The sequence below is a fragment of the Salmo salar genome, chromosome ssa10 (genome assembly GCF_905237065.1).
Source record: "Salmo salar chromosome ssa10, Ssal_v3.1, whole genome shotgun sequence".
Taxonomy (NCBI): domain Eukaryota; kingdom Metazoa; phylum Chordata; class Actinopteri; order Salmoniformes; family Salmonidae; genus Salmo; species Salmo salar.
Genome location: NC_059451.1, coordinates 117,844,975 through 117,858,785, shown reverse-complemented (window position 1 = coordinate 117,858,785; position 13,811 = coordinate 117,844,975). Strand labels below are relative to the sequence as shown.

The following is a 13,811-nucleotide window of genomic DNA, read 5'->3' as shown; positions in this document are numbered from 1 at the left end:
TGGGGTGTCCTCCGAAGTTGATGTTGACGTCGTACTCTCCAGGTGTGAAGGGAACGTATTCTACGCTGCAGCTGCCATCTTTGTTGTCTTTACAGGTCATCTTAGCCTCAGAGGCTCCTTCGATGGTCAGGCCCAGGCCTCCAGTACCAGCACCCCTAGAGAACACACACATCACCCACTTTAACAGCCATTTCACATCTGTTACACTGCTTTCCAAGGAGAGACGCTGTTATAAAGGCTTTCTTACTATTGGAGGAGTTCTTTAAGCAATAAGGCCAGAGGAGGTGTGGTATATGGCCAATATACCATGGCTAAGGTGGTATATTGGCCATATACCACAAACCCCCGAGGTGCCTTATTGCGATTATAAACTGGTTACCAACATAATTAGAGCGGTAAAAATACATGTTTTGTCATATCCGTGGTATACGATCTGATATACCACGGCTGTCAGCCAATCAGGATTCAGGGCTCGAACCACCCGGTTTATAATTATTTTCCCGTTTTAGTAATTTAGCAGACGAATAAGAATCAGTCCACTTAAACTGAAGTAAAACAACAACAAATGAAGACGATGATCATGATCACAAACAACAAGTACAACATTTAAATGTTTTTCTATTGGATTTGTGAACGATAAGGGCTGCGGTCCCATTGTGTTTTATTATACCTGGTCTCGACGGTGAAGCAGTTGGGTTTGTTGATAAGTCCTCCCTCCAGGCCCGGCCCGTAGGCCCTGACCCGGGTGGGGTCACAGCCCTCCACCACAGACACCCTGAACGGACTCTTAGGGACCGCCACATCATCATACAACACCTCAATCAGGTGCATACCTGGAATAGACCACAGAGAGGATTTCAGTGTCTCTCATTGTCTGCTCTTAGTATAGACCGATACACAGGATTTCACAGGATTTTGTATAATGGCCACGCTTGCTTTACTGTGCAAGGCAATTAAGTTTTATCTATCTAAGATGCTTTTCAGCACCTTTCTGATATGAGTGAACCTTCCTAACATTCGTTCAGATGATGAATGAGACTTGGGGGTACGGTGACGTGATAATCATCTTGACTACACAACAAGAACACTTCTGTCGATCATTTGTTATACCGTAACACCATTTACTGTGATCTCAGTCAGAGAGCTTTGTATGCTATCTCTCTCTTTCTGCTCTCTCTCTTTCTGCTATCTCTCTCTCTCTCTGTTCTCTCTCACTCTCTGCTCTCTCTCTCTTTCTGCTCTCTCTCTGCTCTCTCGCTCTCTCTGCTCTCTTTCTGCTCTCTCTCTCTGCTCTCTCTCTGCTCTCTCTCTCTGCTCTCTTTCTCTGCTCTCTTTCTGCTCTCTCTCTCTGCTCTCTCTCTCTTTCTGCTCTCTCTCTGCTCTCTCGCTCTCTCTGCTCTCTTTCTGCTCTCTCTCTGCTCTCTCTCTGCTCTCTCTCTCTCTGCTCTCTTTCTCTGCTCTCTTTCTGCTCTCTCTCTCTGCTCTCTCTTTCTCTGCTCTCTTTCTGCTCTATCTCTCTTTCTCTTTCTCTGCTCTCTCTCCCTGTGCCTCTCTTTCTCACCTTCACTCAGACCACTTCTCCTCTGCCTCATTAAGTATTTGTACCCTGTTCTCTCTCTATCTAGTCCCAAATGGATCCTCCAACACTTGCTGGGTGTGTCAACTAAAAGCCTCTATTCCATCTTCAGCTACTTCCTCTAAGGTTTGTATAGCTACATTTCCTCTACTGGAGTGAAATTAGTTGGAATCATTTCTCTCTCTGTTCTATAATCCATTCACTAACATTATCAACAACGTTGAAATTACTGGAATAAAATAACTACAAGGAGGCTAACAGTTCAGGTCTTCCACTTGGTAGTTATTTCTTACCGTCCTCGAAGGCGGTATACTCCACTCTGTAGGTTCCGTCTCCCTTGTCTGTGATGTAGGCGTCTGTGTTGGCGCCTGAAGGGTTGATGATGCGTGCTTTCACGTGGTCACCGCCACTCTTGGTCGTTTTACGGGCGTCCACGATGAAGTGGGTGGTGACCTCCTTGAGGACTCCTATAAACACGGATGACCGTAGGGAGAATGGTTAGCTACTGTAATTGTTAGCACGTTAGCCTTTGCAAGTGAATTATAGTAACCTTAGCTATAATGGTCTTGGCAATAGTAGCCTTTAGTAGTAAACTATAGTACCTGTAGCCTTTAGCGATAATGACCTTTATCAGTAAGCTATAGTACCCGTAGCCTTTAGCTATAGTAAAATTAGCCTTTAGCTATAGTAACCTTAGCCTTTAGCTATAGTAACCTTAGCCTTTAGCTATAATGACCTTTACCAGTAAGCTATAGTAACCTTAGCCTTTAGCTATAGTAACCTTAGCCTTTAGCTATAATGACCTTTACCAGTAAGCTATAGTAACCTTAGCCTTTAGCTATAGTAACCTTAGCCTTTAGCTATAGTAACCTTAGCCTTTAGCTATAATGACCTTTACCAGTAAGCTATAGTAACCTTAGCCTTTAGCTATAGTAACCTTAGCCTTTAGCTATAGTAACCTTAGCCTTTAGCTATAATGACCTTTACCAGTAAGCTATAGTAACCTTAGCCTTTAGCTATAGTAACCTTAGCCTTTAGCTATAGTAACCTTAGCCTTTAGCTATAGCAACCTTAGCCTTTAGCTATAGTAACCTTAGCCTTTAGCTATAGTAACCTTAGCCTTTAGCTATAGTAACCTTAGCCTTTAGCTATAGTAACCTTAGCCTTTAGCAATGATGACCTTTACCAGTAAGCTATAGTAACCTTAGCCTTTAGCTATAGCAACCTTAGCCTTTAGCTATAGTAACCTTAGCCTTTAGCTATGATGACCTTTACCAGTAAGCTATAGTAACCTTAGCCTTTAGCTATAGCAACCTTAGCCTTTAGCTATAGTAACCTTAGCCTTTAGCTATAGTATACTACAGGGGGTCTTGCCCAGCGACCCCCTCCCAGGCAAAACGGTGACCCAGGAACCCCCATATATGTCAGCAAACAAAATGTATTTAACATCTTGTCTTATCATCAGGTGAATGATAATGTCAAGGAGAAGTAATCAACATTTTAAAATTAATAGATTTGAACCTCCACACATTATAATTGGAAGAGGACGTGTAAACTCTAACATCCAAACACATTTTCGCTAAGAGCAGCTGTTTAGCTGGTGAAACGAAGGTTAGACATGTGTTGGCAAAAATGAATGTCCAAGTTGAGAAACCTTACCAGCAGCACTGCCACACTGGTAGTCTATTGACTGGTAGCCTATTGACTGGTAGCCTATTGACTGGTAGCCTATTGACTGGTAGCCTATTGACTGGTAGTCTATTGACTGGTAGTCTATTGACTGGTAGCCTATTGACTGGTAGTCTATTGACTGGTAGACTATTGACTGGTAGACTATTGACTGGTAGCCTATTGACTGGTAGCCTATTGACTGGTAGCCTATTGACTGGTAGACTATTGACTGGTAGCCTATTGACTGGTAGACTATTGACTGGTAGTCTATTGACTGGTAGACTATTGACTGGTAGCCTATTGACTGGTAGTCTATTGACTGGTAGTCTATTGACTGGTAGACTATTGACTGGTAGCCTATTGACTGGTAGCCTATTGACTGGTAGCCTATTGACTGGTAGCCTATTGACTGGTAGTCTATTGACTGGTAGTCTATTGACTGGTAGCCTATTGACTGGTAGCCTATTGACTGGTAGACTATTGACTGGTAGCCTATTGACTGGTAGCCTATTGACTGGTAGACTATTGACTGGTAGACTATTGACTGGTAGCCTATTGACTGGTAGACTATTGACTGGTAGCCTATTGACTGGTAGCCTATTGACTGGTAGACTATTGACTGGTAGTCTATTGACTGGTAGTCTATTGACTGGTAGCCTATTGACTGGTAGTCTATTGACTGGTAGTCTATTGACTGGTAGCCTATTGACTGGTAGACTATTGACTGGTAGTCTATTGACTGGTAGTCTATTGACTGGTAGCCTATTGACTGGTAGCCTATTGACTGGTAGTCTATTGACTGGTAGTCTATTGACTGGTAGTCTATTGACTGGTAGTCTATTGACTGGTAGTCTATTGACTGGTAGCCTATTGACTGGTAGCCTATTGACTGGTAGTCTATTGACTGGTAGACTATTGACTGGTAGTCTATTGACTGGTAGCCTATTCAAAGCCTATGTCAGATACTCCAGTGAGTGTAATTGAGTTGAGAAATAAAGTTGACATCATTAGAAGATGTGTTTATTCTGTTGTTGCTAGCGATATTCATAAAGTAAAATAAATGCTTTATATATTTCCGAGGACCCCCGGTTAAATACCCTTGGAATAGTAGTCTTTATCTATAACAGCTTTCGCCATAGTAGTCTTTATCTGTAGTAGCATTTAGCTATAGCTATAGTAGTCTTTATCTGTAGTAGCATTTAGCTTTCGCCATAGTAGTCTTTATCTGTAGTAGCATTTAGCTATAGCTATATTAGTCTTTATCTGTAGTAGCATTTAGCTTTCGCCATAGTAGTCTTTATCTGCAGTAGCATTTAGCTTTCGCCATAGTAGTCTTTATCTGTAGTAGCATTTAGCTATAGCTATAGTAGTCTTTATCTGTAGTAGCATTTAGCTTTCGCCATAGTAGTCTTTATCTGTAGTAGCATTTAGCTTTCGCCATAGTAGTCTTTATCTGTAGTAGCATTTAGCTTTCGCCATAGTAGTCTTTATCTGTAGTAGCATTTAGCTTTCGCCATAGTAGTCTTTATCTCTAGTAGCATTTAGCTATAGCTATATTAGTCTTTATCTGTAGTAGCATTTAGCTATAGCTATAGTAGTCTTTATCTGTAGTAGCATTTAGCTTTCGCCATAGTAGTCTTTATCTGTAGTAGCATTTAGCTTTCGCCATAGTAGTCTTTATCTGTAGTAGCATTTAGCTATAGCTATAGTAGTCTTTGCTATAGACTACTGTAATATGCATCGACAGAAGAACCACTCCATCCCTACTCCCTCCTCCTTACCTCTGGGCTCCACCCCTGGTCCATAGACCTGCACTCCGCTGGTGTCCACAGCCGGCTCCACCTGGATGACCGCGGGGAACTTGGGTACAACATGACCCCCGTACTTGATGGTAATGGTGTGTGTGCCGTGGAAGGGTGGGATGTAGGTGACAGAGAAGGTCCCATCTGCAGTCTTCTGGATGTGGACCTCGGCCTGAGCCCCGGACTCAGAGACGATCTCAATGGTGAGTTCAGCCTCTCCAGCACTGGTGCAGTCCACTGTGAAGTAGGCTGGTTCCCCTGCCTTGGCCTTCTCCAGGCCTGGCCCACTGGCTGTTACCTGTAGAGTTAGGTTTGGTTTAGGTTTAGCTTTAGGTTCAGGCTTAGGTTTATGTCCGGGTTTAGGTTCAGGTTTAGGCTTAAGTTAAGGTTTATTTTCGACATCTTTGTACTTACGCTGAAACACACATACTATCTGAAATGTGATGTCCTACAATACTTTAAGATATAAAGCATATAATGATCCTAAATACACGGACAGTGTATCTGCAAATCATACACAACAAACAGGCCTATCAATAAATCAACAACTAGGCATATAGGAGGTGTACCTTGCTGGGGTCCAGACATGGCTTCACAGCTGCTTTGAAGGGAGACCCAGGGATGTGCTGCTCTCCAAACAGGATGTTGATGGCATACTCTCCAGCCTCAGTGGGCAAGTAGGAAACTGAGCAGGTTCCATCTCCGTTGTCCTGGCACTCAATCTTAGCCTCGCAAGGCCCCTCCACCGTCAGGCCCAGCCCACCGGCGCCCGCTCCTTTGGTGTCGATGGCGAATGGAGCTGGTTTACCCACAATGCCTCCCTTCAGGCCTGGGCCATAAGCGCGCACCTGAGGGAGAGAGGAATTGGAAATGAGTGCACCTCATAATGTCAGGATCGCTGGACTGCTAAGCTTCAGTACAGCCGTCTGGTTGCTGACATAAGCATGTATGCTCACGTACTGCTTATGACTGTGCTATGCATGGGTTATGAATGTTTTATGAAGTTCTTATGTAGGTATCCTTCAAATGAAGTGTTACCCACTCAGGGAAAGTGATAGTGATGATTTTATCAACTTTTATATTTTACCTTTGAGGGGTCAGCAGGCATCAATCCCTCTACTGCGAAGGGGGATCCAGGGACGGGGTTCCCATCATAGCTGACGTCCACCTTGTAAGGCCCCTCCTCTGGGGGGATATACTTCACAGAGTGGGCGCCATTGGCCGCGTCTGACTCCAGCTTGCAGGGGATTGGTCGGCCGGAGGGTGAGGTCATCTTGACGGCTACCTCGCCCTGCCCACCAGCTCCCTTGGTGTTGATGGAAAACTCCTGGTCCTTGCCCACCTCCACTTCTATAAGACAACCACCACATGGACACATTTAAATCAACCACCACCACCAAAACACGTTTACAGCTGTCCAGTCTCAGACAAGGCAATCAAAAATGTACTTCTGTACATGTCACAGCACAATTTGGATTCAATATTTACAATTGACTCCTCCAGGCAGTCATTGATGAGAAGAGAACCAAAGCAGAGCTGAATTCAAGAAGTGGGCCCCTTCAACCTTACTTTATATTGTGTACAAAGTTGAGAACTTACTGGTGTCGAGTCCTGTAACCTTGACCTTTCCCAGATCTATAGGAGGAGCCACAGTAATAATGAAGGGGCTCTTGGGAATGGGGTCCCCTCCATGGGTGACGGAGATGGTCATCTGGCCCTGTTGAACAGCGGTGTACTTGACGGTGTAGGAGTAGTCATGGTTGTCGATGATCTCAAAGTCCCTCACAGCTTCCCCCTTCAGGCCAGCTGCTGTGAACTGGACCTCAGGCTTGGCCTTGCCTGCTCCCTTGGTAAAGATGGTGAAGTGGGTCGGAGTACCCACCTCCACGCCTGTCTTGTTGAGTCCTGGGCCCTCAGCCCTCACTTTGCCAGCATCATGGGAAGGATCAACCTTAATTCTGAATGGACTGATGGGGATTTCCTGGAAAACAAATATGGGAATAGTTTTGTTGCTGTACACTTTTGAATAAAAAACTTGAACACAGATCTAACTTCTGTGCCATTAGGGTCAACCTTAGAAGCTAGAAGCTAGAAGTATTCTTATAGCTGTAATGCTAAGCCACATAGTAACAGTAACCCTCAACTGAAGGATTCTGGGAAATGTAGTTTTACCTGCTCAGCGAACAGCACCATGATGGTGTATTTCCCTGCGCCAGGAGGAGTGTACTTGACAGTGAAGGTGTCATTGTCGTTCTTGATGATGTCAAAGTCGATGTCAGCCTCAGCTGGACCCACCACTCCTGGAGCACACTTGATCCCAATGCTAATGTCTCCTGTGGGAGGTCAATGGATAAACATTCATTTCATATCTATATATGGAGAAATCTCATAACACTGTAGCCATAATAGCCATACATTTCTGATCTTCTACAGCTGCAGGCACTAAAGTTAGGTTGGTATTAGCAAGAACAAGTGCAAGACAATGGTCAACTGCCTTCTCTATGGAAGAAATGCTTTTAATTGGGTTTTAACAGGGTGACAAGGTTCTACCTGGAACCCTGCAGGGTTCTTCTACAGGAACAAGCTGAAGAACCTTTTGAGTAGTATTTCCTATTCAGACACACGTACCTTGTCCAGCCTCGGCACAGTCCACAGTGAAGTAGGTGGGCTCGTTGGCCTTGAGTCCTGTCTTCTCCACTCCTGGACCATACACCTTGACCTTGGCTGGGTGGCAGCCCTCTCCAACAATCACCTATACACACAGACACAGTACTTGGCACACAGCACTATGGTTGCTACCTAAAGTAGTCTTATCCATTTCTAGTGGAGTGTAAGAAAGAGTAGAGTGGCTGAGCTTACGTAACTGCCTCGTCTGTCTGAGACCTGAAGACTCCCCGTCCCTGACATAATGCCTTTAACTCAGCAGGCTAATGAAGTCTGGTAATGCACAGGAGATCTGGGTTCGAACCCCAGTGGGTTGTTCCTACTCACCCTGAAGGGGCTGTTGGGCACGTTGACGTCTCCCCAGGTGATGATGATGGTGTGTTTGATGGGCTTGGTGGGGATGTACACACACAGGAAGGTGCCGTCACCCTTGTCAGTGATCTTAATGTCGATGGTGACGCCCTCTGTATCCTGGGCGTAGATCTTGAGGTGGCCGTTGCCAGCCTCGCGGGCATCGATGGTGAACTCTGTGGGTTTGTTTACAATGACCCCAGTGGGCGCCAGACCTGGACCGAAAGCTTTCACCTGCAGATGAGACATATTCTGAGTTTTTATTATGTATTTATATGTATGTGTTAGTTTACTTGTTTGTTTATGTGTTCGTTTATTTGTTTGTTTATGTGTTAGTTTGTTTTTTTGTTTATGTGTTAGTTTGTTTGTTTATGTGTTAGTTTCCTTGTTTATGTGTTCGTTTATTTGTTTATGTGTTAGTTTGTTTGTTTATGTGTTAGTTTGTTTGTTTATGTGTTCGTTTATTTGTTTGTTTATGTGTTAGTTTATTTGTTTGTTTATGTGTTAGTTTATTTGTTTGTTTATGTGTTAGTTTATTTGTTTGTTTATGTGTTAGTTTGTGTGTTTATGTGTTAGTTTATTTGTTTGTTTCTGTTAGTTTATTTGTTTGTTTATGTGTTAGTTTGTGTTTTTGTGTGTGTTTATGTGTTAGTTTGTTTGTTTATGTGTTAGTTTGTGTTTTTGTGTGTGTTTATGTGTTAGTTTGTTTGTTTATGTGTTAGTTTGTGTTTTTGTGTGTGTTTATGTGTTAGTTTGTTTGTTTATGTGTTAGTTTGTGTTTTTGTGTGTGTTTATGTGTTAGTTTGTTTGTTTATGTGTTAGTTTGTGTTTTTGTGTGTGTTTATGTGTGTGCACATCAGTGTGTTTTCGTGTTTTATAAAGACTACCACTCCTGTAAGGGCGGAGCTAGCTGGAGTGGTGGGTGGAGCTAACCTTCTCAGGAAAGCAGTCATTGGCTGCAGGCAGGATGTGGGCCATGAAGGGGCTGTCCTTGATGTCTTCGTCATCACAGATGACATGGACGGCGTAGTCACCTGGCTCAGTGGGCCAATAGCGGACATCGCAGGAGCCGTCACCCTTATCGTCACATTCTATCTTAGCCTGGGACGGACCCTCGATGGAGAAACCTAGAGAGAGGAGGGCGTATGAAGAAGTTTAGACTTTAGTCTCCTAATCAGTGAAGAGGCATCCAGTTAATGTCCCCTTGTACACCTGTAAGAATACCAACTGAACTGTTGTCTTCAGAGAAGAAGCAGTATACCTAATCCATTACTCTACTGGTTCAACTACATTACCCACAATGCCCGAGGGCCCTCATGTCCTGACTTACCCAGAGTTCCTACTTCGGTGCCGATGGCCTCGACCACGAAGTCAGCTGACTTGCCCACCTGGCCGGTCAGCAGGCCGGGGCCCCAAGCTCTCACCTTCTGAGGGCCAACCTCCTCACTCACCTCCACCTCGAAGGGACTGAGGGAGACACAGACACAACTTTTAATCAAGATAAAACCGTAGTATACACTTACATTTAGCAAATAGTCTTACCCTGATTCCAGATCAGTGCTAAGGTAGGTAAATCCTAAGTAGTATTGTATGAAGTTGTCTGTGTTAAACTGAGTCAGGGCCTGGTTGGTGGATAGTATAATCCTCACCTGCGTGGGATGAGTTGTCCTCCCCAGGTGATGTTAACTGTGTATTTACCAGTCTGGACAGGGAGATATTCACACTCATAGACACCATCACCAATATCCTTAACTTTCACTGGTGCCTCTGCTCCACCTGAGAGGAGAAGCACAGTATGATTACTAACAGGACCTTGTTGTAGTCTCTGACACAGCCTCTGATGCACATCACAAATCCATGACCCAATAAACTATAGAGGGAACAAACAAAGAGGAAGTCAAAGTATTACATTGAAAGATTAAAGAGAAGATCAGCAAGTTGTATGAAGAGAGAGTTACCAGAGAGAGATGTTTGAGGGTAATATAATAGTAGTAAAGGACAGAGATACCAGAGATGATTGAGGATAATATAATAGTAGTAAAGGACAGAGTTACCAGAGATGATTGAGGATAATATAATAGTAGTAAAGGACAGAGTTACCAGAGAGAATGATTGAGGATAATATAATAGTAGTAAAGGACAGAGTTACCAGAGATGATTGAGGATAATATAATAGTAGTAAAGGACAGAGATACCAGAGATGATTGAGGATAATATAATAGTAGTAAAGGACAGAGTTACCAGAGAGAGATGATTGAGGATAATATAATAGTAGTAAAGGACAGAGTTACCAGAGAGAGATGATTGAGGATAATATAATAGTAGTAAAGGACAGAGTTACCAGAGATGATTGAGGATAATATAATAGTAGTAAAGGACAGAGTTACCAGAGATGATTGAGGATAATATAATAGTAGTAAAGGACAGAGTTACCAGAGAGAGTGATTGAGGATAATAAAATAGTAGTAAAGGACAGAGTTACCAGAGAGATGATTGAGGATAATATAATAGTAGTAAAGGACAGAGTTACCAGAGATGATTGAGGATAATAAAATAGTAGTAAAGGACAGAGATACCAGAGATGATTGAGGATAATAAAATAGTAGTAAAGGACAGAGTTACCAGAGATGATTGAGGATAATATAATAGTAGTAAAGGACAGAGTTACCAGAGATGATTGAGGATAATATAATAGTAGTAAAGGACAGAGTTACCAGAGATGATTGAGGATAATATAATAGTAGTAAAGGACAGAGTTACCAGAGATGATTGAGGATAATATAATAGTAGTAAAGGACAGAGTTACCAGAGATGATTGAGGATAATATAATAGTAGTAAAGGACAGAGTTACCAGAGAGAGATGATTGAGGATAATATAATAGTAGTAAAGGACAGAGATACCAGAGATGATTGAGGATAATATAATAGTAGTAAAGGACAGAGTTACCAGAGATGATTGAGGATAATATAATAGTAGTAAAGGACAGAGTTACCAGAGAGAGATGATTGAGGATAATATAATAGTAGTAAAGGACAGAGATACCAGAGAGAGATGATTGAGGATAATATAATAGTAGTAAAGGACAGAGATACCAGAGATGATTGAGGATAATATAATAGTAGTAAAGGACAGAGTTACCAGAGAGAGATGATTGAGGATAATATAATAGTAGTAAAGGACAGAGATACCAGAGATGATTGAGGATAATAAAATAGTAGTAAAGGACAGAGTTACCAGAGATGATTGAGGATAATATAATAGTAGTAAAGGACAGAGTTACCAGAGATGATTGAGGATAATATAATAGTAGTAAAGGACAGAGTTACCAGAGATGATTGAGGATAATATAATAGTAGTAAAGGACAGAGTTACCAGAGATGATTGAGGATAATATAATAGTAGTAAAGGACAGAGTTACCAGAGATGATTGAGGATAATATAATAGTAGTAAAGGACAGAGTTACCAGAGATGATTGAGGATAATATAATAGTAGTAAAGGACAGAGTTACCAGAGATGATTGAGGATAATATAATAGTAGTAAAGGACAGAGTTACCAGAGATGATTGAGGATAATATAATAGTAGTAAAGGACAGAGTTACCAGAGAGTGATTGAGGATAATATAATAGTAGTAAAGGACAGAGTTACCAGAGAGAGATGATTGAGGATAATATAATAGTAGTAAAGGACAGAGTTACCAGAGATGATTGAGGATAATATAATAGTAGTAAAGGACAGAGTTACCAGAGATGATTGAGGATAATATAATAGTAGTAAAGGACAGAGTTACCAGAGAGTGATTGAGGATAATATAATAGTAGTAAAGGACAGAGTTACCAGAGATGATTGAGGATAATATAATAGTAGTAAAGGACAGAGTTACCAGAGATGATTGAGGATAATATAATAGTAGTAAAGGACAGAGATACCAGAGATGATTGAGGATAATATAATAGTAGTAAAGGACAGAGTTACCAGAGAGAGATGATTGAGGATAATATAATAGTAGTAAAGGACAGAGTTACCAGAGAGAGATGATTGAGGATAATATAATAGTAGTAAAGGACAGAGTTACCAGAGATGATTGAGGATAATATAATAGTAGTAAAGGACAGAGTTACCAGAGATGATTGAGGATAATATAATAGTAGTAAAGGACAGAGTTACCAGAGAGAGATGATTGAGGATAATATAATAGTAGTAAAGGACAGAGTTACCAGAGATGATTGAGGATAATATAATAGTAGTAAAGGACAGAGTTACCAGAGATGATTGAGGATAATATAATAGTAGTAAAGGACAGAGTTACCAGAGAATGATTGAGGATAATATAATAGTAGTAAAGGACAGAGTTACCAGAGAGAGATGATTGAGGATAATATAATAGTAGTAAAGGACAGAGTTACCAGAGATGATTGAGGATAATATAATAGTAGTAAAGGACAGAGTTACCAGAGAGAGATGATTGAGGATAATATAATAGTAGTAAAGGACAGAGTTACCAGAGAGAGATGATTGAGGATAATATAATAGTAGTAAAGGACAGAGTTACCAGAGAGAGATGATTGAGGATAATATAATAGTAGTAAAGGACAGAGTTACCAGAGAGATGATTGAGGATAATATAATAGTAGTAAAGGACAGAGTTACCAGAGATGATTGAGGATAATATAATAGTAGTAAAGGACAGAGTTACCAGAGATGATTGAGGATAATATAATAGTAGTAAAGGACAGAGTTACCAGAGATGATTGAGGATAATATAATAGTAGTAAAGGACAGAGTTACCAGAGATGATTGAGGATAATATAATAGTAGTAAAGGACAGAGTTACCAGAGATGATTGAGGATAATATAATAGTAGTAAAGGACAGAGTTACCAGAGATGATTGAGGATAATATAATAGTAGTAAAGGACAGAGTTACCAGAGATGATTGAGGATAATATAATAGTAGTAAAGGACAGAGTTACCAGAGATGATTGAGGATAATATAATAGTAGTAAAGGACAGAGTTACCAGAGATGATTGAGGATAATATAATAGTAGTAAAGGACAGAGTTACCAGAGAGATGATTGAGGATAATATAATAGTAGTAAAGGACAGAGTTACCAGAGAAGATGATTGAGGATAATATAATAGTAGTAAAGGACAGAGTTACCAGAGAGTGATTGAGGATAATATAATAGTAGTAAAGGACAGAGTTACCAGAGATGATTGAGGATAATATAATAGTAGTAAAGGACAGAGTTACCAGAGATGATTGAGGATAATATAATAGTAGTAAAGGACAGAGTTACCAGAGAGAGATGATTGAGGATAATATAATAGTAGTAAAGGACAGAGTTACCAGAGATGATTGAGGATAATATAATAGTAGTAAAGGACAGAGTTACCAGAGATGATTGAGGATAATATAATAGTAGTAAAGGACAGAGTTACCAGAGAATGATTGAGGATAATATAATAGTAGTAAAGGACAGAGTTACCAGAGAGAGATGATTGAGGATAATATAATAGTAGTAAAGGACAGAGTTACCAGAGATGATTGAGGATAATATAATAGTAGTAAAGGACAGAGTTACCAGAGATGATTGAGGATAATATAATAGTAGTAAAGGACAGAGTTACCAGAGAGAGATGATTGAGGATAATATAATAGTAGTAAAGGACAGAGTTACCAGAGATGATTGAGGATAATATAATAGTAGTAAAGGACAGAGTTACCAGAGATGATTGAGGAT

At 41.0% G+C, this 13,811-nt stretch overlaps 1 protein-coding gene across 3 annotated transcripts in view; it reads right to left on the bottom strand.

Annotated features, from left to right (window-relative positions):
- LOC106561692 (filamin-C) overlaps nucleotides 1-13,811 on the bottom strand; it is a 46,960-nt gene that overhangs the window by 17,569 nt on the left and 15,580 nt on the right. For all 3 annotated transcript variants that reach the window (XM_014125898.2, XM_014125899.2, XM_014125900.2), the window contains 13 exons: nucleotides 9,714-9,840; nucleotides 9,395-9,531; nucleotides 8,998-9,191; nucleotides 8,041-8,298; nucleotides 7,678-7,801; nucleotides 7,222-7,382; nucleotides 6,649-7,030; nucleotides 6,137-6,399; nucleotides 5,619-5,897; nucleotides 5,029-5,347; nucleotides 1,870-2,043; nucleotides 671-833; nucleotides 1-155 (listed from right to left, as the gene is read on the bottom strand). The exon at nucleotides 1-155 is cut by the window's left edge and continues 6 nt beyond it. In XM_014125898.2, the coding sequence (XP_013981373.2) occupies nucleotides 1-155; nucleotides 671-833; nucleotides 1,870-2,043; nucleotides 5,029-5,347; nucleotides 5,619-5,897; nucleotides 6,137-6,399; nucleotides 6,649-7,030; nucleotides 7,222-7,382; nucleotides 7,678-7,801; nucleotides 8,041-8,298; nucleotides 8,998-9,191; nucleotides 9,395-9,531; nucleotides 9,714-9,840 (2,736 nt within the window). The remainder of the gene's footprint in view (nucleotides 156-670; nucleotides 834-1,869; nucleotides 2,044-5,028; nucleotides 5,348-5,618; nucleotides 5,898-6,136; nucleotides 6,400-6,648; nucleotides 7,031-7,221; nucleotides 7,383-7,677; nucleotides 7,802-8,040; nucleotides 8,299-8,997; nucleotides 9,192-9,394; nucleotides 9,532-9,713; nucleotides 9,841-13,811) is intronic.